This window comes from Scaptodrosophila lebanonensis, unplaced genomic scaffold (assembly GCF_003285725.1).
Source record: "Scaptodrosophila lebanonensis strain 11010-0011.00,11010-0021.00 unplaced genomic scaffold, SlebRS2 tig00000085-arrow-pilon, whole genome shotgun sequence".
NCBI classification, from domain to species: Eukaryota; Metazoa; Arthropoda; class Insecta; order Diptera; family Drosophilidae; genus Scaptodrosophila; species Scaptodrosophila lebanonensis.
Window position 1 is genome coordinate 2,104,157 of NW_022060564.1, and position 23,779 is coordinate 2,127,935.

General features: G+C 38.5%; 5 protein-coding genes across 13 annotated transcripts in view; 2 read left to right on the forward strand and 3 right to left on the reverse strand.

Annotated features, from left to right (window-relative positions):
* The first annotated feature begins 244 nt into the window (after nt 1-244).
* LOC115626311 (telomerase Cajal body protein 1 homolog) lies at nt 245-2,067 on the forward strand. The gene is made up of 4 exons (XM_030521646.1): nt 245-280; nt 338-1,022; nt 1,080-1,268; nt 1,322-2,067. The coding sequence occupies exons 1-4, from the start codon at nt 271-273 to the stop codon at nt 2,001-2,003; spliced, it is 1,566 nt and encodes a 521-aa protein (XP_030377506.1). The 5' UTR covers nt 245-270; the 3' UTR covers nt 2,004-2,067.
* On the reverse strand, nt 2,016-2,793 carry LOC115626314 (actin-related protein 2/3 complex subunit 4). The gene is made up of 2 exons (XM_030521648.1): nt 2,165-2,793; nt 2,016-2,107 (listed from the first exon to the last, which is right to left on the reverse strand). Exon 1 carries the CDS (start codon nt 2,670-2,672, stop codon nt 2,166-2,168), a length of 507 nt encoding a protein of 168 aa, XP_030377508.1. The 5' UTR covers nt 2,673-2,793; the 3' UTR covers nt 2,016-2,107; nt 2,165.
* LOC115626313 (serine/threonine-protein phosphatase 4 regulatory subunit 2-like) lies at nt 2,781-4,148 on the forward strand. The gene is made up of 3 exons (XM_030521647.1): nt 2,781-2,893; nt 2,968-3,059; nt 3,418-4,148. The coding sequence occupies exon 3, from the start codon at nt 3,445-3,447 to the stop codon at nt 4,132-4,134; it is 690 nt and encodes a 229-aa protein (XP_030377507.1). The 5' UTR covers nt 2,781-2,893; nt 2,968-3,059; nt 3,418-3,444; the 3' UTR covers nt 4,135-4,148.
* Nucleotides 4,149-6,690: 2,542 nt separating this feature from the next.
* Nucleotides 6,691-23,779, reverse strand: part of LOC115626253 (stathmin) — a 94,011-nt gene continuing 76,922 nt past the window's right edge. For 3 of the 7 annotated variants that reach the window (XM_030521553.1, XM_030521551.1, XM_030521552.1), the window contains exons 3-7: nt 9,492-9,661; nt 8,464-8,649; nt 8,242-8,388; nt 7,787-7,942; nt 6,691-7,656 (exon numbers count right to left, since the gene is read on the reverse strand). In XM_030521553.1, the coding sequence (XP_030377413.1) occupies nt 7,561-7,656; nt 7,787-7,942; nt 8,242-8,388; nt 8,464-8,649; nt 9,492-9,661 (755 nt within the window). In that variant the 3' untranslated portion in view covers nt 6,691-7,560. Of the gene's footprint in view, nt 7,657-7,786; nt 7,943-8,241; nt 8,389-8,463; nt 8,650-9,491; nt 9,662-12,867; nt 13,399-22,317; nt 22,355-23,779 lie in introns of those variants that run through there. The other 4 variants (XM_030521554.1, XM_030521549.1, XM_030521550.1 and 1 more) reach the window with 4 other exon arrangements.
* Nucleotides 13,973-18,161, reverse strand: LOC115626252. Of its 3 annotated transcripts, none has more exons than XM_030521547.1 (2): nt 17,894-18,161; nt 13,973-16,657 (listed from the first exon to the last, which is right to left on the reverse strand). In XM_030521547.1, exon 2 carries the CDS (start codon nt 16,645-16,647, stop codon nt 14,164-14,166), a length of 2,484 nt encoding a protein of 827 aa, XP_030377407.1. In that variant the 5' UTR covers nt 16,648-16,657; nt 17,894-18,161; the 3' UTR covers nt 13,973-14,163. The 3 variants fall into 3 exon arrangements, with proteins under 3 accessions (XP_030377407.1, XP_030377408.1, XP_030377406.1); XM_030521548.1 differs by having other exon boundaries at nt 13,973-16,662; XM_030521546.1 differs by lacking the exon at nt 17,894-18,161 and adding an exon at nt 16,795-16,896 and having other exon boundaries at nt 13,973-16,732.

A 23,779-nucleotide genomic window follows, 5' to 3' on the forward strand; every position in this document is an offset into this window, starting at 1 on the left:
AAATAAATCAGTCGAAAATGCAAAGGCCAGTACAGTTTAATTGAACTAGACACAAAGAAACTGGTATTCAAATGAACGAGTGGCTCTTAAAACTGAACTAGAATTCCTAACTGTTAATATACATCATGCAAAGCATCTGTTATTTTATCTGTTGTGCTGCCACTGCCTTTTTAGATTCTGGAGCTGCCATACCGCTGAAATTACTTGATAGCTCAGCTGTTGTCCGCGTCGTTTTGATTTTATTTTCCGAATTTTAGAGTGTAATGCGCCATGGAGGATTGTAAGTCAAAATAATATTCAAATGTACATAAATTACATTAAACTACATTTATTGCAGCCAATTTAGATATAACAATGGCGGAGCCGGATCAAACGTCCTCATTACTAAACCACAATGTCAGCTTTAATAGCGGCATGGATTTTTCTTTGGCCGCTGAAAACGACGAGCAGTCGCTCCGCCTGAGCTTCAGTTTGACAGACGAGGAACGCAAGATGCTGAAACAGCAGCACAATGGCATTAAAAATAGTAATCACAGTCGCACAGTACTCAAGGACCTGTCTATGAATATAGAAAATGAAAGCGCCCGCCTCCAATTGAGCGAAGACAAATGCCAGAGCAGCTTAGATGACTCGACATTGGAGGAGGATAGTCAACGCATTATAGATGTAGATGACACAATTGAGCTAGATCAGACTACGGCAGCTGGCAATATAACGACCAATTTCTGCTTTGAAAATCAACTGCTGGAGGTAGGAAGGCGTTGCTGGCCATCGTCTGGGAAGATGCAAAATTACACAAAGGGCTGTTTCTGGTCGCCGGATGGCACGTGTCTGCTCGTTCCGGTGCACCAGGATGGCATGCATGTTATAGAACTGCCATTGGACTTGTACACTGTCAGCGAACTCGAGTCGGATCGCAATCTCAGCGCCCTACAGTCGGCAGTGCATGTGCCTGAGGGCGGCACCGTCTACGATTGCGTTTGGTATCCGCTAATGAGCAGCCAGCAACCAGAAACTTGCTGGTGAGTATCTGCACAGTGCCGGGATTGCTGTTATATATAATATGCTCTTAATTCCAGCTGGCTGGCCACACGCCAACACGAACCCATACACATGTGGGATGCGTTTGATGGCAAACTGCGCTGCAGCTACAGCGGCTATGATGAAGTGGACGAGGTGGTGGCTGCCATTTCTCTGGCATTTTCACACGATGGCGAGAAGATTTTTGCCGGCTACAAGAAGTCCATTAAAATCTTCGACACCAACAGGCAAGTCTCTTCTTATTCACTGTAGATGTTGCTTAGGCTTTGCCTGTCCGCAGACCCGGTCGCATTTACGACGATTACCCAGTGAAGCGCGCCATTTCATGCATGGCACAGACCACCGAGCAGCCGCGCACACTTACCTGTGGCAACTGGCACGGTTTCATAGAACATTTCGACCTGCGTTGCTCACCCAAGCAGGGTCCACTCTTCACGCTGGGCGGACACAGCGCAGGCATCACACAATTGCACTACAACTGCGACGGCAATGGGGGCAGCCACTGGCAATTGTTTAGTGGCGCCCGCAAGTGCTCCAAACTACTGCTCTGGGATATGCGCAACTATACAAAACCGTTGCGCGAATTTACGCGTAATGTGGAGACCAATCAGCGTATACTTTTCGACCTGAAGACCGTGGAACAGCAATCGTGGCTGGCCAGTGGCGATACAAAAGGACAGTTGAGGCTATGGGACCTGAAGGAGCAGGAGGAATTGGGTTTGGAGCTGCCACTGCATGAGGATTGCTGCAATGGTGTCAGTTTTCATCCGTCGTTGCCCATTCTGGCCAGCACATCGGGTCAGTATCATTTCTTTGGGGCAGAAGCCTTTCAAAACGGCTCCACGCTGGACAGCACGTTGACGGCGACAGAGGCGGAGCCGCTGCCCAGTGAGGAGCAGACTCGCGTCGTAGACTACGAGAATGCCGTCCTGCTGCTGTGGCATGGAAAATGTAAAACTTAAGACACTCTGAGCTTAGGTTTAAAATACAAAAATTGAACATTTATTGAACCAATTGCTAAATACTTTCATCCGGAACCCGGTACGGTGCGCTTGCTTTGCGACTGCTACAGAAGAGAGACAATTTAGTGGAAATGGAAATCACAATTAATTAATACACCCACCTTAGAAACGCTTGAGGAACTCCTCTGCACAGGTGCGGGCGCGTGCATTCACCGCCAGCTTCATTTCGCTAATCTCCTTGTCGATCTCCTCCATGAAACTGATGACAAAGTCGACCAGCTTGTGCTTGTACATCTGCTCCGTATGGAAGTTGGTGATTAGGAAGCTAATGTCATATCCCTCGATGGGTTTGCGACGCAATATGATGAATGATTCGGCGCGTCGCATCATAAAACGCGTGAATTTGTGGCACAAAATCCGCTCAATCTCGTCCGCCTGCTTCACCGCAATGCTCACACGCACCGAGTTGATAGACGGCTCAATAAGCACCTTTTCGCGCTCATTGCGAGACACCACAATGGGCGTTAACACCAATTCCTTGCTCGAGCAGATCTCCACCTCGGGCTTGTTGTGACGCTCCACTACCTGGGAAGGAAAGTCCTGCAGGCACATCGCGGCGGTCAACGAATGCCGAACGGCTGTTAAATAGGGCTTTAGAGTGGCGGCCATGTTGCGTGGAAGTTCTTATAAATTATTGGTAATGTAATTATTTGGTATTTGCACAATTTTGTTATGAATCAGTCGGCAACCCACATACGTACACACACCCGCAGCGTTGGAGCTGGCACGTTTCCATAACTGGCTCACTTACCGATAGCTACTAGTTCCACTGGTTCAACTGGAGCTTGATGCGAGAGCTGGTATTAAAATACTAAATTCAAAGTGAAAAGGTATTTATTTTTTATTGTTCAAATACCTTTAAATGTACTACATATTGCAAAACCTATTTTTTTTTTGAAAATAGCGCAACCAAACTGCATTTTGAGAATGGCTTTGCATGACTCGTGAGTCGAAAAAGGTGGCTATGGATGACCAAACAGTAAACACTTATAAACAGTACGTAAACACTGCTTTTTAATGTAAAATTAGATAGTTCGGATATTAAGTTAATATTTTAAAAGCGTACAGAAGCATCAAAAACATTTAAGTAACAACATTTGCTACACATTAATACATTCAGGCTTTTAAAATGAAATTCCATGAAGATTATTCTAGCTGCCGATATCCTTCAGATTGTATTTTAAGTGCAACTTCTACGCACACATATTCATACGTACATACATATGTACATATTTTTAAAATAACGCTAATATCAAAAATCCTACTTCTATATTTATTTTGACAACACTTTGAAGTTGCCAGTCAGCTGCCAAAAAACTCGCAAAATTAATTAATTTTTTTTATCACCTTCCAGAGTCGAAACGTCCCTCAAAGAGTTAACATGGACAACGTTGAAGAAATTCGTCAAATAATAGAGCGGTTTACGCGACAACGGCAGGAACATATACCCAAGGACTTGGATGCCTATTTTAGATACGTTGCCAAGACCGGCGATACTGTATTTAATTGGTCCAGCCTTAAGTACCTGTTCCGGAAGAAGTTGCTCCATGTGATTAACCACTTTGACGTGAACTCACCGCGTGTGGACGAAATACCCCACTACCCTAATGTAGATCCGTTCAATTATGGGAGTTTGAAGTTATCTCTATTGGAGTATCTGGATTGGTTCAAGGCGGCTCCTTTTACGGTGCAGCGGTTGTGTGAGCTCTTAATTGATCCCCACAAGCACTATTCTCGGATAGATAAGTACATGCGCGCCCTAGAAAAAAACTTACTGGTGATCAGCACCACTGAGCCGGCTACCAGCCGCACGGAGAACCAGCATTTATTTTCAAACGCGAGTATTGATGTCGATATGATGAATCAGCGTTTCGATGAAGTATTGCTGCCCCCGATAAAAATGGCCAAGTTAGATGATGATCTCAGGACGACAGGCAGGTTGCCAAAATCTGTCATCTGTTACGCTCTGCAGGAAGAAGTCGAGGCTGTGGAGAAAGTTGATATTACCGATAAGCAGTTCGGAGAGCAAGCTACTGGAGATTCCAATACCTTAAAGGCTGATTATTTTTAAATTTTGAATGTAAACAAAACAAAAAGTAAACCATCTGAATTTGGTTGCAATTAAAATATAAATAAAAGCGATATATACGGCGCATTGCGAAGCGTAAACAAACTGAAGTTGGCTGCACATCAAATGTAAACAAATTGGTGCTCTCCTATTGGCTGCATTTGAAATGTAAACAACTCGATCCTTGCGGTGCATTGCGAAAGGTAAACAAACTGAAGTTGGCTGCACATCAAGTGTAAACAAATTGGGGCTCTCCTATTGGTTGGCTCAAATGTAAACAACGCGATCCTTGCGGTGCATTGCAAAAAGTAAACAAAAAACAGCTGACCCACTTTAAATAAACAAGCAATGCAGCTGCCTGCTGCCCATTTATGTTCGCCTGGTAGATGGTGGGTTTATACGACGTTTTAAGGCCGACTTGGCCGGTTGCGAATTTAATTTTTTCGATTTTTGGTATTTAGCTCCATTTCGTTTATTTATACACCAGGCTAGCATAAGCGAATAGCAAGTAAATATGCCGGTTGGGATATAAATTTTAAATGTAAGCAAAACCAAAGGTAAACAAATTGAAGTTGGTTGCAATGAAAATGCAAGTAAAACGGTGCATGGCTAAAAGTAAACAAATTGTAAATGTAAACAAACGCGATCCTTGCGGTGCATTGCAAAAAGTAAACAAAAAACAGCTGACCCACTTTAAATATACAAGCAATGCAGCTGCCTGCTGCCCATTTATGTTCGCCTGGTAGATGGTGGGTTTATACGACGTTTTAAGGCCGATTTGGCCGGTTGCGAGTTTAATTTTTTCGATTTTTGGTATTTAGCTCCATTTCGTTTATTTATACACCAGGCTAGCATAAGCGAATAGCAAGCAAATATGCCGGTTGGGATATAAATTTTAAATGTAAGCAAAACCGAAGGTAAACAAATTGAAGTTGGCTGCAGGTCAACTGTAAACAAATTGGGGCTCTCCTATTGGCGGCAGCATTTGAAATGTAAACAACGCGATCCTTGCGGTGAATTGCGAAACGTAAACAAACTGAAGTTGGCTGCACATTCAATGTAAACAAATTGGGGCTCTCCTATTGGTTGGTTCAAATGTAAACAACGCGATCCTTGCGGTGCATTACAAAAAGTAAACAAAAAACAGCTGACCCACTTTAAATAAACAAGCAATGCAGCTGCCTGCTGCCCATTTATGTTCGCCTGGTAGATGGTGGGTTTATGAGTCGTTTAAAGGCCGCCGCCAACTTGGACTGTGCGAACCAGCAAAGTTGATGACGTATGTTATTCACGCGCGCCCGTTTCTTTAGCAAAATAGTTTTTTAAGTTTTCTCCTGTCGCCAACAGTAGTTACTATATTATTTATAGTTTATTCAACATCTGAAGATGCCGACAAGTAGCTCGATCATTCCTTACCATGGTAGGCCACAGGTCTTGGTTCGAAAACTGTAAGTTTGTTTTTAAGTCTTGTCCCTTTCTAAGAGCTGCTAGCCGTTTAGTAAAACTCGATTATGCTTTATTAGACCAATTATAAATATTTCTTTTATTTCAATTATGCCTTTTATTATACATTTATTATTAGTTGTTGTTTCTTCGTTTATGTTAACGTTATTTATCATTTGCTTATGTAAACTTAATTTTAAATATGCGTGAACCTAGAAAAACGTTTTGCATAGTAGCTGCTGCTTTCTTTCTTTAGAACGTTTAGTTTATTTTGAAAAATGTGACCGCAAGTTTTTCGCATTCGCGCTTTTTTCATACAAAAAGTTTCGAGTTTGTGTTGATTATACATACAGTAATACATTTATATATATTAGTATACATATATATATATCTATATATATATAATGGAATGTAATTTGAGTAAATATCGAAGCGTTTCTATCAATTGTATTGATGTGGTTTGCCATTTTCGTTTGCGTAAATATTTGCTTGAATATGTGTTATTTAAATTGGTTTCTTATTTGGATGTGTGGATGTTATAGTTTGTAGTTGTTGTTGTATTTAGTCGTTCGTGTTTGAATATAAGTAGTAGCCATATAGTATAGTTACACAATTAGTACACATTTATAACGTTGCCTTTTGTTGAAGCTAATTGTTGAATGAACGCATCTCGCAAATCATTATATAATTATAAAGAAATTCGCTGCAGTTGCAAAAATTTGCCTAAATTGTTCTCAGCTTGATCTTCAGATCCCGGATCCCCCATTTATCGTAAATTTCGTTAAACCTGCGTCGTCGTCATCTTCGTCGTCGTCTCCTCTAAATATAACCTGACGTTAGACAAAATATGCGTTTCATTATCAATTTGTAATATATATGTATGTATATTTATTTATTTATTCATTTATGTATAAATATTAATGCCTAATTGTGTATGTAAATGAAACAAAAATGCATTGTATTATTTTTTTTGTTTTTGTAAAGTGTTTTTATTGATGTTTTTTTGTTTGTAAAAGCATTTTTTATTCTTTATCATAGAGAAAACGCAACTTATATAAAAAATGGTTAGTGGTGTGGTGTATTTGTTGTTGTGTTTTTCATAAATTAAAATTAGTATTAAATTATACATTCTTGTGTTCTTTATTCAAGCAAAGCTAAATAAATATGACAGGCAAAGGTTTCTCCATATACTGCATACAAATTCTGTTCTGTTCTTTATGGCATTTGTAATAAAATGCGCTGCAAATCATTTCAAAATATATTTCTTGATCTCTGGTTATCGTTGGTTGCCTTTTAGCTCAATGTTTGAAAGTTAACATTGAAAATTTAATTGTATATAAAATTTAACAAAACGATGAGAACTAAAATTAATTTGAAAATGAAACTCAATTCTGGAGCGCCAATAATTTTGAAAAAACAAAGAAAAGAAACGAAACTACAATTCAATTTAGAAAATTTAAATACTGTTTTTAGCAATTGAATGTTAGTTGGTTTTGGGTTTTGGTTTCGGACAGTCTTGATATTCGTGCTGCCTTTGAAGACTAATATTTTGTATCTTATATTCGTATTTAAATGTATTTCGTGTTATTTGCAGTTTGCATTTTACTTTCATTTATATTTCCTTTTTTATAGGTCGAAGTATTTTGTTTGTTGCTACTGATTTCTGATGTTGTTCTTTTTGTTGTTGTGCCTGTCACAATTATATTTTATAGCGCTGCCTGCCTTTAAGATTTTAGAGTATTTTTTTTTTTTGTTTTTTGTTTCTTGTAGTTGTAATACTTGAAATTTTTTGAATTAAATCGATTTTCTCCTTCTGTTTGTATGCATTTCTTGGGTTCTTCTTAAAGAGTTTTGCTTAAATATGTGTGTAGCTGTTGATGTAGCTGGTTGTGGTGTTTGTTGTTGTTGTTCTTGTTTTTTTTTAAGCTGTTGTGTTGACGCTCTACGCCTTTAAGGCTGGCCGCTTCCTAATTAACCAGCCGCTCCTTAACCCGACGAGGCAATTACATTCTGCTGTCCATCCAAATCTTGGGTCTGCGGAGCCTGGGCCTTGTTCTGACGCACCAGCTCAGCGCGACGTTCCTGCAGGAAAATATAGAGAGAGAGTGTGAAGTGGGGAGAGACACATTAGAAAGGATACTCTGGGGTGATGCTGGTTGCTACAAATGAGGGGCAAATGAAATGGAAGCGTAGAAGTGGAAGAAGAACCTACAAGTTTTTGAACTTTCTCAATTTTCTTTTGCAATTCCTTTTCACGATTTTGCTCGGCGGTGTACAATTTGTTTTCAATAATGCGCGCTTTCTCCTCAAGCTTTTGACTTTCCAATTGATCGACCTGCGATTTTATTTCGGCAATTTTGATTGTGTTCTAAATGAGAGATCAGAAGAAAATGAACAAATAAATAGAAATTATATCAATTATAAAATGAAAAGCTTAGACATAGTACTTAGGCTAAAAAAGGAAAATAAAAATGAACCGAAGCGCAAAGCTAAGCTACTTTAATTAATTTCTAAAGCGCACAGAGAGCCAATTGCAACGGAACTGAAAGCCTTTTCGAGTGGTGCTTAAATGCTTTACAAGGCTCAGTTCAGGCTTAATCAGCTATCAGCTCTCTGCGAGCATTGAACCAAGTGTCTCAGACATTGTCACAACGTCTGCTTGCTTACATGCTCCTTGAGGCGATTCAACATCTTCTTAATATTCTCATCGCGCAAAGTCTGAGCGGTCTTCAATTTCTCCTCAATGGCCTTTTGCTCGTTAACCTTCTGCTGCTCCAAGGTCTCACGCGTCTTCTCAATTTCCTGGGCATGAATCTATCGGAGAAAATATAATGGGTTTGTAAAACATTTCATCGCTCTTCTAGCAGACTGACTGACTGACTGACACACCTTTAGTTTCTCCTTCATGTCACTTATAATGGCCTCGCGTTTCTCCACATGCAGCTCCATTTTCGATTCCAATTGCTCCTTGGTCTGAGTGATAAACTCATTGGTGATCTCATCCTTTTTGCGTGTGGCCTCCTCGACCTTGGCCAGCTTATTAGAGATATCCGCCATTTTCTTGGCCTCCAACGACTGTAATGGATATATTGGAAGTATAAGGAATTCGATATAATAATTGTCTATTAAAATTTTAGTTAATTTGAAAAGTTTAATATGTTTTGAACACTTTTATGTTACCAGTTACATTTTTAGATATACTTGATGTGAATTCGTCACTAGTATGTATTAAAATTCAGCGTGTTAAAGTCGGGAAAACAGCTTAATATTTAACACATTATTGGTAGAATTCGGTTTTATGACTATAGCGCTTTGTATAGTGTACTTTAGCTATGGTATTTTTCGTCACTAATATAGAATATAATCCTATTTTCACTTATAGGCAGAATATAGATAATTGTATATAAAACATAGTATTTAGTACATGCATGGATTACAATCAATCGTTGCAAATGGAGAAATATTTGTTGGACCCTTGCCCCGAACAAGTTCTACGTATTCGGTCTTATAACTATACTCTTTTAAATCTGTTCGTCGCTAGCATAGATCGCAGTGAGTCGATAAAGTAGGCTGAATATGCTTTTGTTACTTCTTTATAAAAATGTCCCTAATATGATTGTTTTCTTGCCATTTCTTCGCTGAATTGTTAAGCTGTATTAATATATTTATATAGTTCATTAGTTTTCGCCACTATCGCTTCTAGAAATAAATCGTTCTAGATTACGCTTTGAATATTTGTAGATGGAGAGTTCAATGTTCCTTCACCACTAGCATAGATTATAAATTAAAATGGGAAAATGTGCATCAGACACTTGTCTTCAAACACATTTTCGCTTATTTAGCCACTATTTATTTTATCGGCACGTGAGTAGATTTTATCACTAGCATAGACTTTAGTTATCATTTGAACTACTCACAATGCGTCGCTCCTCGGCAGCCTTTAGCTTTTGCTCAATCTCCTCAACGCTGACATTCTTGCCCGGTGTGACGGGTCGCTTGGGCACAGCCACATTGGGGGCCGGTTCGGCAAGTATGACCTCATAGCTGAGACCTCCGCGAGACTTCTCCTGGCAGCGTATCTCAGTGGCTGTAAATAGAAACGAGATGGAATCGTAAGTACTACTGTAAAGTTCGACAAGTGCAAGCAAGCTAAGTGGGGAGAAATATATATTTACAAAACCAATACAATAGTTTTTGGGGGTGGAACTACCCCTAAGGCATGACGTCACAGCTGCGGCACTACCCCGTCTGTTGGTACACAAAATTTGGCATGGCTCATTGAGTGGTGCACTGGATAGCAATTTCTTTTCACAATTTTATGCGAAGGGCAGTTTAAGTAAAAATCCCCAACAAAAGTAATGGTCCCCAACCGTGCAGGACCGTCATGTCAAAGGGGTGGAGGGAAGGGAGAAGGGAAAGAGTTGATGCAGCTGGTCGCCTCCTTTCGTGCATTTTCAATACATTAACTTTTGTTTGCATCTTTGGCCTCAATGCCGTTGTTGTTGTTGTGGTTTTTCGCCACACTTGGCGCTTTTATTTTTAAGCGCCTTTTGATTAATGGGAATGTCCGACTGCTTTTTCACACTTTTCGCGAGGCGTTCGGTCATATTTCATATACATATATACACGTATATAGTGTTTGTTTTAAAACGCGAAAACCTCTTGACAATGATATGCAGAATTGTGCCACGACCATTCGAAAAAATGAGAGCACCAAGAACAAAGTTCACTGCACAATTATTTAAATTAAATGCAGTGGAAAACGCAGTTGCAGTTGGCTGCAAATTTCGTATTTTAAAAACAATTAAAAGTTATTGTTTTTAAATTTTTACGCATTTGTTTCAACTTTTACGAAGCTCAAAAGCCGGGTGTGTTTGAGAAGCTATACACGAGTCAATGAGTTGTTTAAAGTTTAAACAGTGAAATTGTTAACTGACTTTGAAAATGATTAAAAAAAAGTCTGTGTCAATGGCTCGATAGGTTAATAAAAGAGCGACTCAACCATAAAAATACCCATATAACAGTTTATATATCTTTTAAATTATAGTGAAGCTATGGTTAGACTTAGAATTAATTTGTACTCATATTTTCAAATAATGTCATGATTAAAATCTTTTATGTTTATCAAACCAATAAGAATTCTACTAAAATGTAAATTTCTGTTACAATAAATTTCTTTAGGTATCACTTGACTGCTGCCAAACACTGTTTTCCAAATATGCTAAAGGTTTGCCAAATAAATAAAACATTTAAGTTATTTCTTTCGACATTTAAAATTCTATAATAGAAAATTTAATTAAATTTCCTTCTTCTCATCCATATAATAGTTCTGCCAGCAACTAAACTATTGAAAGAATACAAAAATACAGACAATCTTCTTTAATACACATAATACATCCTTTTGTTAGTGACATAAATAATGAAGCATCTATTTTCTCGCATTGAAGTTAATCATAAATTGTTTACTTTGCCATCCCAAATCTAACAGAGTACACAACTCAATATAGCAGCTCAGATAAGCAATGCGTATTTGTATGTATATAGGGGACAAATATACGGCTATATAAAATAAACATAAAAATATTGCAAGATAAACAAAGAGTGTGCGCGCAAGTTTCGGAACCTCTTCCCCCAAAAATAATCTGATTCATTGTTAGTCAGTCCGTCAACTGACCCAAGCAGCCCATACCCATGCGGGAAATCACGTCGACAACGCACAAATGAAGTGGAAAATTATTTGTCAAAACAAGAATACTTTGGACAAAGAGCAGATAAGATGTTGATATTGGTTGGTTGCTCAGCCATCTTGTACACTTGGCAAATAATTGTTTTAAATTCAAACAGACAGGGTGAAGAAAGTTTCAATAAACACTACACTTGTTTTAGATTTTATATTCGTTATAGAATTTTTAATATTACTACTACTGATATTTGTGTAAGTAGCTTCAGTTAAACTCACTGAATTTTCAATATAAATTGCTTAATGCCTTAAAGCTATTGCTTATATTGTGCAGGCTACTCCGAATTAATTAAAAAAAAAAAACACTACCTCCAACCTGCATGACGCCATCACCCCACACTCAATTCTACATCTGTCTCCTTAGCCCCATTTTTGAGGTTTCTTCTTAAACAATATTTTGCTCTTTAAGCCCCTCTATACGCCCTCATCAGCCGTGAAGATAATTTTCAATGAATTATTACCTTAATATAATAAAAAAATAAACAAATATTAAAGGAATATAAACAAATCACAACAAACCTTAAATAAAAACTATAATCATAAGTTGATTACGAAAATGCAAGCTATCAACAAACTTATACTACATAGTATGTATATTTAATCTAGATTTTAGTATGCACTGTAATGCAATACTGTATTAAACTAATCTAGTTTTGTTCAGTGTCTTGATTTAGCTTGGACTCATTGAGCTAAATCATAGGAGCTTTCAATAAATAAATAAATACTAATATTTTGGAAATTAATAAAATCTTATTCCTTACGATAACATCACTGAGTTATTAGTTAAATGTTAATATTGGAAGAAATCTTATAAAATACTTTTGGAAACATAGTGTTTAGGGTTATATTTTTAACATTTGATTTTTATGATTTCTTATCAACGATAATTACGCAAGTTTTAACTTTGCGAAGAGAATTTCTAACACATTCTGCCGTTGAAAATGTAATATTGATTGGTTTTTATTTAATTGTCCCTTTGATTTATTTTGTAATGTTTTCTCTCTCTGTATCTAGTCGTATGAGGTGAATTAAAGGTGGCGGCATCCATCTGTCAGCCTGCTTGTCTAACTGCCTGTTCTGGTCTCAGATTTTGCTGTTGACACATAATTTGCCATTATTAGTGAGTGTCAATCATGCCGCAGTCGCCCTGTGCGATGAGTAATGATGATAAAAGTGCCCGGGACCAAGTGTTGAAGTCTATTAGTTTGAAAAATTTGTTACACTTCAATGACTGCCAAAGCCAGACCAGCCTGTTCGCAGTCCCCCAACCCCCCAGAGCTCTACATCTACAGGGGCTATAGGGGCAAGTGTTTTTGCTGGCCATTTGACTTGCAGATGCCAGCCAAACCCTTTTAGTGTGTCATGGCGTATCGGGTTATGTGTGTTTTGTGCGTAACACCCTGTGGTTGGCCCTGCTCGGCTCGGCTGTTGCTCTTCTCTTGTGCCTAAGCAATTTTCTAAAGTGGTTTTTGTGGTTTGGAGAACTTTGCCCGCGCTCTATTAGACATTGCCTAATACTTGTAACTCCCTCCTAGCCTTTCTTTCTTACTCACATTTCTGGGTTGCTGTATCTTTACTCTTCTGAGAATTCATTTGCTCCAATATGTCCAGCAGGGCCTTTGCATCGGCATTCTCATTATGCTTGTCCTGCACATGCACCTGAAGCTCCTCGGCCGTGAAGCCGTGCTCATCACAAAAGGGACATTTGTAGCTTTGTGGTGCTTCCCCATTTACTAGCTCCTCACCCAGGAAGAATAAATCGAATTGATACTGATTGTAAAACGCCTTCATGGGATGATAATACTTGTGCTCGCGCGTCGGCTGATTTTTGCCCTGATCGTAGCATTCACCACAATAGGTCACCGCCTCGCCGCACACCGTACACTCGTAGCGACGGCCCAAATCTCCGTGGGCAGCACAGCTAAGGCAGGTGCGTTCCACCGGTTCCAAGCCTGACATTTTGCCAAATTCTTTTTCGCAAATTAGAACGACTACACGAAAAGTTTATTATTATTATTTTTTTGTTTTTTATAGGCTAGAGGTTTTTTCACGCAATTTTACTTCTGAAACACGTTTGCTAAAATAGATGACACACACAACAGTAAACTGAAGTTAAAGGCACTGGTGTTGGATTGTCATTTCGTTGGAGCTGCCAGCTTGATTTAATTATTCTAGAGACTATATTTCACCTTCATTTAAAGCTGGGGAATTAAATAGACCAGAATGAACATCCCATTTTTTTCGTTGCTTAACTTGTTTAAATAATATTCCCCCACCGGGTCGGAGGCGTTTATTAGATATTATTTTCATTTGATTAGATTTCTCCTTCTTAGGCTTTTCTAGCTTATAAGAAGCGTTTTTATAATTTTTATATATTTCTTATGTCATAAACATCTGTGGTCTATTTCACTAAACAATTATTTTCCACCTGAAGCTTTTTAAACATAATTCCTTAGTTTAAATTCCGGTTGATTTCTGATTTCTCAACATATTCCAACAAAGTCTTTTAAGGGCAGTGTTGGTTCTACTTTGCAAAAGATAATTATGGGTTGTGTATATTATTTATTTTTATGTTGCTGCAAGAAAGCAACAAATTGGAACTATCTTAAGTCTACGTATTTACAGCCTCTATCATGTATTTTTCCTACTAGTTTTCATACGTACTATTATACCTTATCGTATTTATTATTAAATTTGTAATAGGTTTTAACATTAACGAGTTATTTGTTCAACATATTTTAAAGATAAACGCATACAAAAGTTCCATGCCCATGCCATCAATAATCGAGCGGGGCGCTGTTTGCCATTTCCACAATTCAATCCCGCATGCGCCCTATTTAGGCTAATTATTAATATCCGTAGACTTCGTCAATTTCATTGACCATCATGGCAATGGTGCCTTCAGATGTGTCCGAGCTAACTTCCTCCATATCCCCATCGATTTCGTCGTCATATTCGGCATCGTGTTCGCCATTGGCTTCGTTTGCTTGAGTAACTTGTTGAACATCGACGGCGGCATTGTAGACTGCCACGCTCTGTAGGGGCTGTGGGTTCCCAGCACTAACCACACTAACCTCATCGTCCCCGCCAGTTTCGTCATCACCCTCGCCATCGTTTTCGTCATCATCTTCTTCGGAGTCGTCCATGTCGGAGTCGATATAGATAATGGGACTCGGCACAACATCATCGATTGGTACGGGCATGGCGGCAGTGTTAACAAAGTCATTATTTTGGACACTTAGATTGTTGTTGTTGTTGTTGGGGCGATCTTCCCCAGTTTGCTGATCTTCGTTTTCATCGGTACGCTCGTCTGTTTCATCAATTTCATCATCATCATAGGCGAATCGCGTCTCCGGCAAATGTTCAGAGGCGGTCATTTGTTTACATACGTCTTGATTTTTTCCATTAGTCTCAATACGAGTCTCGGCCATACGAGTCTCCAACCAGCTTTTATAAAAGTCTAGCCCCCTTAAAAAGCGGGCCATGGCTTCTACTCCTGTTTTTGAAGCTGGGTCCTTATCGGCATTATCTTCTTTCGGAGCTTCCACCTTGGTAGTCTCTGGCATTTTAAACACGGTCTTCGGAATAGACTCCCAATCTATATTAATCTGCACTTGTGCCAGCTCCTCATCAGCCAGCATTGACAAGAGGAGGGCTTCAGTGAAGCCAGCATGCTTGATTATGTTTGTCTTTTGATGTTCGCTCTTCATTTTCTCAACCTTCAAAAATCGCTTGCATAAGAATTTTCCGTCATTTTTCGAAGTTTGCTGTGTGGTTGGTTTTTCTTCGGGTTTTGTGGCAGCCGGAGTTTTCTGGCTTGATTTGTTTGCTTGATCGGCAAGCGGGTCTCTCACTTTCATTAGCATAGGACGGAAGTCATTGGTGGCCACCATTTCACGCACAATATCGGCATAGCGCTTTTGTAGTTGATTCTGAATCTCGGTGCTGCCTTCCGACGGCGGTATTACAAAATGATCTGGCACTTCGCGGAACATTGTGGCACGCGGCGTCATTGCGGCCCGCGCGCTGAGACCGCTACCGGGGCTTCCCGCAGTCATAGGCATAAAGCCATAAGCGGCGCGTATGTAGCCGTCCCAGTTTCGTGATGATGGTCGTTGTTGCGATGAGCGCGTTCTGGCCAAGTCAATAGGTGAGCTATAACGCCGAAAAGCTGAGCCGGCATCATGGAATCCGGTGCGGAGAGTTTCAAAATCGCTGTTGAAGGGACGTGGAGTCCTCAAGCTTTGACCACGAAGCATACCACCACCACGTGATGTCAATGTTGCTGATGGCACCGTTGCGGTCTCAGCGTATGAGGCAGCCATAAGTCTGGCGGCCATGGCTACAGAGGAATTGGGTCCCACAGCGTTCCGACGTCGGGACAAAAGCGAGCCACGAGTTGTAGGCGCATCGCGCGTAGTTTGTGCGGCAGTGAGCTCGTCCTCAATAATGCGTAAGATGGTTTCGGCATCGTAATGATTTCCGGGACTTGAGCCAACATCCAGGCTACCACGCACTCCTGGGGATACATCACTATGTCGCTGCGATATGCGACGCAGGGAACGTGCACGCTCCAAAATGTTTTGGGATAGGGAATCAAAGTTGCTATCATTGCGATTGAGTCCATGGAGTTCGTCTAGGAGTTGCAAAGCCTGCTCCACGATGGGATTATATTGAGCGTCCAAATTAGCAAAGCATCTCCGACGCTGGCGACGTGAAGCGCTCGAACTGTCTCTAGAGTTGTTTACGATTGGCTTTAGACGTATAATTTCAAGTATGAAACGACGTGGGCCCGGAGGATCAGGACTAAGAGCTCTTTCGGGCACCGGTGGGGCTGTATCTGGAGCTGGTGGTCCTGGCGGTGGGGGTGGAGGAGGCGGCGGTGTCTGCAACATTGGAAGAGGACTTTGTGCTTCGACAACCGGCGGTAGAGAAAATTCGACCGAATCGGCTGACATGCGACTATAGAGTATGCGGAAATACTCTTCAAAATCCTTATGACCCATATGTGATTGATATAAATGCATATACAGCTCTTCGATGTTGAAGCCCATGCATTCGCACAGCGCACATTTATAGCTCTGTGGCACATTGGATTCATCGTAGAACTCGCCCCCAAAGTACAGTTGATATTCAGCACGCGTGTAGTGCGTCTCTAGTGGATGGTAATACTTGTGCTCCGGAGACTCCGGCAAGTTACCAGCATCGTAGCAGCGACCACAGATCTGATAGTCAATGCAGGCCCAACAGGCATAGCGACGTCCAGTAAACTCAGATGCGCCACATTTGCGGCAAGTGTACCCAAAATGACGTTCCGGCAGGTGAGCAGCCATAACTATGTGGCTGTACTGATGAGAAACGAAGTGGTGGGTGATTCTTAATAAGCAGCTTAGATCAATGCAAGAAGTGGCACAATAACTGTAGAAGGAAAGTAAGAGAGTTGAAATCGAAGCAGTGTTCCTAATCTTTCCACACCTTACCTATAAGCCTAGAGTTAAAACAGCTAATTTAAAAGGTGATTCATAATTAAAAAAAGAGAAGTGTATATTGGTAAAAAAAAAAAATTTCTTAGACTTCACAAATATTTCAAAGGGTACTGGGACAGCTTAAAATGTAATTACTAACAGATATGTGGTACAAATATTATTAAAATTAGAAAACGGATTCATTAGCAAACGCATTGACTTTATATAATATCCACGAAAAAAGCTCACAATAAAGTTCTTAAAAAAATTTAATTATCAATAAACGGGGTTAATAGCTTTAATTTTTAATTGTTTTATTATTAAGTTATAGGTGTTTTGGAAAAAATTTTATAGGAAAGATCGTGAAGGCCATAAGTTATACGATTTTGTTTAACACTGAACGGGTAGCTTTTAGGAAATGTGTAGGCGGCAAGTGCTCCTCTAATTGAATCTACCTTTTTTAAAAACAATTTTTGCCATATTATTACTAATAATTTACCTTAATACTTTACTTACTTTACTGGTAAGTAAAATCTTGAAATGAACAAAATATTTGGTGCCGTAAATACCTATGCTTCGTTTTTGGTTGCAAAAATGCTTAATGACAGTTTTAATGCAAAACTGTCAGCCAACGAATGGGCATTACTTTTCTAGTACGTGGCAAAAGCTGGCTGCTACGAGCTGTAATGAATGGTATTTCCCTTTTGTCGCTTTAGCTACGGCGTAGCCTTGAAGTTGCCGCTGAAGAGTGGCGACAAAAACTGCCAAATGCATGACATAGCCGATAAAAAAAAATACACACACACACACAGCCAGACACACGTATGTAAATAGAAGCAGGCATGCAACGGCACTTCCATGCAAGCTTTTACTTCTTTATTTTTTTGCCCGCCGCTATTATGTTTGCAATCGGAGAGGCATATAAACAATTGGCGGCGCCTGATAAAAAACTAAAAAACAATTGCGTGAAACTGACGATCAATGAAAATGTGACGGCGCTACATACAAAATATATGGTCTTTTATACAAAAACGTGCACTATGTTGTGCCTGCCTGTGATTTAAGGAATTGTGCCACTTTTTGCGAAACAAAAACCTTGAATAAATTTACTTACGTGAAGAACTGGCAATTTAATTCGAAAATGTCTTGAAATTAACTTTTTGCTCAATAATTCACCAATTCTTGTTAGCACCACTCACTATAAGCAAGAACGAAAAGTTCAACCGGCGAAAAGAGACAGGAAAAAGAAGCCGATAACCGATAAGTCGAGGTGACTCGCCGTGCTGCCAACTTAGCTTTTTTACACTGGTGTTGTAAGCGCGTTGGTTTCGTGTCGCATCAAATATTGCTCTTGGCGAAAAAATGTACTTGTGTAACGTTTACTGTTCAGAAAAATTGTAAAGAATTTATAAAGCGTATCAGCGTAGCGCACAGAGCAAAGGCAACTGAATAATAATACTCAAATACATAGATGATATTATCTAAGACTACTGAGACGACTTGGCATAAAATTCAAGCAAAACAAAATGTGAACATTTCTTACACGCTCTTTTTGACTGCTAATTTTAGCGTTTAAGTCATGCTGTTAATGTTAAAGCGTTTAGCTGGAAATTTCTGCGGTTTATCGGCGGTCTTATCTATTTATTATAACATGACAGACTCTGATATTTAACATATCCTTTTCATAAGAAAGAAGTTTGATTGATTCAAAAATGATTATTGGGAGAACTGTGTAAGAGATAGTACTTATTTTTAGAAATGTATATGAGTTATAAAATGCGTTTTTTATATACATATTTATAATGCTTATGTGCATAAAACTTATAGATCAGGCCATAATATCAATGTACTTGTATATAATATCATTCAAATGAATAATAAATAAATTGTGTTTACAAATAATTCATTGTAAAATGATATCTCAAAACTCGAAGATAATAAACTTTTGCATTGTGATTTCTCTTCAATAAGTTTTATTTTCCAAGTTTTGCTGCAGACTGGGAGGTTCCTTTTATTGTGTAAGGTCAGGCAAATTTAAATAAATGCAAATGGGTAGTGTATTTGTTGAAACAGGTATTGCATACTTGAAATGCATCTTGATTATAAATTTCAAATTTTAGCGATAGATATTAATGGTTAGAATACTAATGTTACATTTAAGACAATCCTGCGTGTGATTTTTGGCTGTAAAAAGGCTAATGCAATGCGAGTACGTACATACATAGTATGTAGAGTGTTAGGGGCTTGTTAACCCAACACCAACCAAAGCGCAGTCGGCGGCACACACACGCTCGTTTTTCATTGCGTATCAAGAGAAGGGACGGCGCTAAAACAAACTACAAAAAAACTACAAACTCTCATTAACAAAATAAGCATCATTATAAAAATGTAAAGCACCGGAAAATGCAAACACAACACACACACATATATATGTACATACTCTTACGCAACACAAAGTTGACCTCAATTAAAATATTTTTCGCCTTTTTCGAGAGTTTGCAAACTCGGCATTATAAATTGTATAAACGAGTATGTATGTATATATAGAGCTGTTGACATTTTACGCTTTTAATTAAAACGCATGTTAACGCACATATGTATATGTATGTACATAACTATATACTCGTATAGTATAGACTAGTATATGTGGATAAATTTGAGTTAAAATGGTGTGTACGATGACTTAGAATTTGATATAAAATTGGGCATTATTTTAATTAAAATGGCATGAGAAAGTGTTGATGACATGATTTACATTAATTAAATGCTAGTATACATGATCCATCCCATCAATTAATCCGGGGGTGGGATTTAAAATACGATTATGATGAAAGTTTTGATTGGCGGGGGGGGGGGGGGGGGGGGGGGGGGGGGGGACTGAAGAGGGAGGATGGATATGTGTGTGCCTTTGTTTGTTTGCTGGCTCTGCAAAAAGCCAAAGGCCGCCAACACACTTCGCACACTTGCCGCCCATTAATGAAGCCATGCCCACAGACACTCAATTACACGATAAAAATTGTGACCCAACAAGTTTGCTTTTGGGCGTTACGCGTTTGTGAATCGTTTATGTTGTTAATGGCTGTGTTCGGGCCAGAGGTTTGCAATGTGGGTGCTAATGAAATATTTCGAGAATGATGGGAAAACTGCGAGGATGTTAACAACTGCACATGTTAAGAGTTGTTCAGCAATTGAATATAGATGGGGGTTTTCAATAGATACAAAATTTTAAGATTTAAATTAAAAGCGAGCTTTTATTTATGTAGAAAGAGTTTCAGTTGTGCGTCTGAATGAACACTAAGCCCTCGTAATCTTGAAAACCAACAAAAATTAATGAAATTTGGGATTTAAGTTCAAGACAATACTGTAACTTACTAATAATGCGACAGTAATTAATCCAATTGAGTAAAATATGTCTATATATCTCCCTAAATATTTGCAAGAAATCTGAAGTTTAAAAGAACTGATAGTGTTTTATTTTATTCTCTTTCTGAAGATGCGTTAAAGAGTTTCTCTTCAATATAGTCTGTTGAAATCATGAAAATTTGTTTTTTTAGAACATAATTGTGGGACATAATTGACCAAAACATTATAGTAAATAATATTAAAAAGTCTGAGGTCAGTGAACGAGAAATCTTCTGGGCTCTATTTTATATAGCTTTACTAGATGGACTGCTTCAGATTTGACGTGAATGAAAAATAGAAAATATATTGTAACTTTCTCCAACTCTTTCATCAGGTTGACTATAACGTTTCAACTGCTAGTGAAAATGAAACTCCAAGATTCCAAAGCAGAGACTACGAAGCCAAAATCAAAATGATTTTAGGGTTTCTGAGTTGAAATTGCAGCTTTATTTAACATTTCTAAGGCAATATTCAAATGATTTTTTGGTTTCCGATTTGAAATTGCAGCATTCTTTATAATTACTATGACATCATCATACTTATTATTCAACAAATTTTGGATCTGTAAGGTTTTCAACTCCAGAAGCTATTTCTGAAGTGTCGTCCTCATTCGTTTTTGGCATCACTTCCTCTTGTTGAGTTTTTTGTTCTTTCAAGTTCCACACACACACCAACACACACACATACACACACACATACACACACACATACTCACATGTATAGACGGACCGAACCTCTCGGAAAGTGCTTGAAAACTTTTGCTTGTTCCATTTGCAGCATGAAACTTTTACAGTAGCATTTCAATAATTATCATCAAAGCGAGCTTTCACACACACACACACACCCATGCACACATAGAAACGCAGAGACTGTCAGCCTAAATGTATGCTCCAGAAAACAATGCCAACCAAAGTTGAAAGTAAAGAAATATTGTCGAGTAAGCGAACAGACCGAGAGTAGGCAATAAAATATAAGTGTCTGCTTAATATTCATAAAAGCATTTTAATTTGCATTTAATTAAATTATTTTCTGCCAGCATATAATGAAGCAAGAGCATCACATGTGGCTTCGGGGGTGAAATGTGGACGCAAGCACATGTAGCATGTTAAAACTTTTCATGTCGCTATCGTAGCTAACTGAATTTTGCTGTACAAGTTACTAAAAGGAGTAAGGATATGGGAAACTTTAGTTCGTACACACTATAATGACTTCAGTACGAGCTAAGAACACGTAATTATAAAAAAACATCCCATTGTGGGTCTTATAATTATGAGAAAACTTTGTAAGCATTTCTTGTAGATATTAAAAATGTTTAAAGCCATGATTGGCAGTTAGTTTTGACCTTTTATGATTTTAATTTTTAAAGCCCAATTTCGGTTACTTGAATGTTACTTTCAAAACGATTTTTGAGCTAAAATTTAGAAATTAAACAGTAAATAACAGCAAATCAAATATGATCTTGAGCTTAAAAATATAATGTCTAAGCAATTGTTTATTTATTTTTGTATTATTGTTTTAATTAAATAAGAAACATACTACCTATTTGAAAGCTTAATCTAGATTTGACATATTTTATTTAAAAATGAAATTACAGAACTTTGTCTATAATTTGTTAAAAGTGGATTGAGGTTGAAGGTTGAAGATTCGGGCGCACACATCGCTAGCAGTAGTCTTCAGATTTGCAACTACATTTCATATTGAAAGTGTATACAAATTTGTGCGTCGACTCACAAAACTGCAACCACTTCATATACATATAAGCCTGTACCTATACTCCTATGCTCGTATATGACTCACATGCAGGAATTTAAAGCGCTAGCCTGCTGTCTGTATGTAGGCAGGCCTGTCAATTAGAAAATCATTTACCGGAATTTGACACAACGCACAAAATTGAATTAAAAATTTGCATAGTACTGTGTAGTTGCGGAGCCAAACCCATCGATGTGCGATAATTGTTGCTTCCCCGGGCCTGTTAACGAGGCCTTATTGTTGTTGAAACACAACATGGTTGGCATGTGGAATATTTGATTATTTCAATATGCGTTAAAAATTTGAATTATTAATTGTTAAATCCCAGATATTTATGTATATATTTGGCAGATAAACTTTTCGTACCATAAATAATAGCGCACTTACTATTTAAATTGATGGCCACCATATTTGACACGTTCCTTATCTAATCGGATAAATCAATGCAAATCAAACGTCAGTCCGCCACTGGCACTCACACACATACACACACAAGCACAAGCACGCCCACACACACACGGCAATACACACAACCGACACGTAACTGTGAAATATTCTACACAACGCTCGTGGCTGTTGACGCCCAGAAATGCGCTAACCAACTGACTGCAAACGGGTGCCACAAAAAATGTGAGTCCAGTGGCGAGCCAAAGCGACAAAAAACAGGACGCCACTGCTGCTGCATGTTGTACAAGTATGTTGTTTGAGTGACTGTAAAAATGTAGTTTTAATTTATCCGTGTAGTTTGCTTTCTGGCATGTGTCGCAAAAGGGCCGAGGCAGGCACGTTGGCCGTTGTTGCCATGGTCCTTAGTAGTCGCCTGCGACATTGTGAAGCCGTTCGTTGTTGTTTTTAAGGCCTAATTGCCATTTGCAGTGCAGCAAAGAGGCAGAAACTATCAGCTGAGTGGATTCAAAGCTGGCAGAGCACCAAAACAGCTGATGAGTCAGACGCGCGAGTTAGACAAACGTCGGGGTTGGTCTTCCCCGAATTGAGTGAGAAAACTATCAGAAAATTGAGTCGGAATGGAAGAAATTATATTGAGCTACCACCGGCTTACGATTGCAAAATTTGCAATGCCTGCTGGAGTTCAAATATTATTTAGAACACTCTGAACTAAAAATGGAACCGATTGTAACGCATTGTGGATATAGCTTTGCAGGTTTTTACAACATTACTTAAATGTATATGTATAATATATTGTATAACAAGTATATAAAATGCAGCAATTTAGGAACTTCCAGTAGAACAAATCTTTAAAATGAGAAGTTTAAAGTTTAAACTTATATTTAAAACTGTTCTCAGGACTAAAAAAATAGAAATCGCCCTCATTTTGAAAATCAACTTTGGCAGGTCAAAGCTTTTAAAAACAAGAGACTAAATTGGTTTAATAAATTTAACAATTTAATATAGTTTAATTAAATCACATACGAAAGTACAGAATTGAATTTAGTAGCGAATTGGTTGTGAACTCAAAAAAGTAAAAGGAATCGAAGCACGGCTCTATGGATATGATTTCCAAAATCTTTACAAAAAGCAGACAATACAAAGCCAGACAATCCAGCAAGGATGAATATTGAAATACCACACACATTTCAGGCGGAATTGAAAGCCGATATAAATCGTCTGAAAAAAAGCACAAAAATTCAAAACCAAACCATTTCATTTCATTTTTTTCGTCATTCTGCTAAAACCAATATTTGAACCTATTTGATTTAATGATTTTCTGGGTTAAAAGTTGAATTCTAATTTAATTATAGAACCGGGTGGAACATCAGGTTTATTAACACGAGCTTCATATATTGGAATCTATGCTTTCCATTAAAGAATCCTCTACGAGCAATGTTTT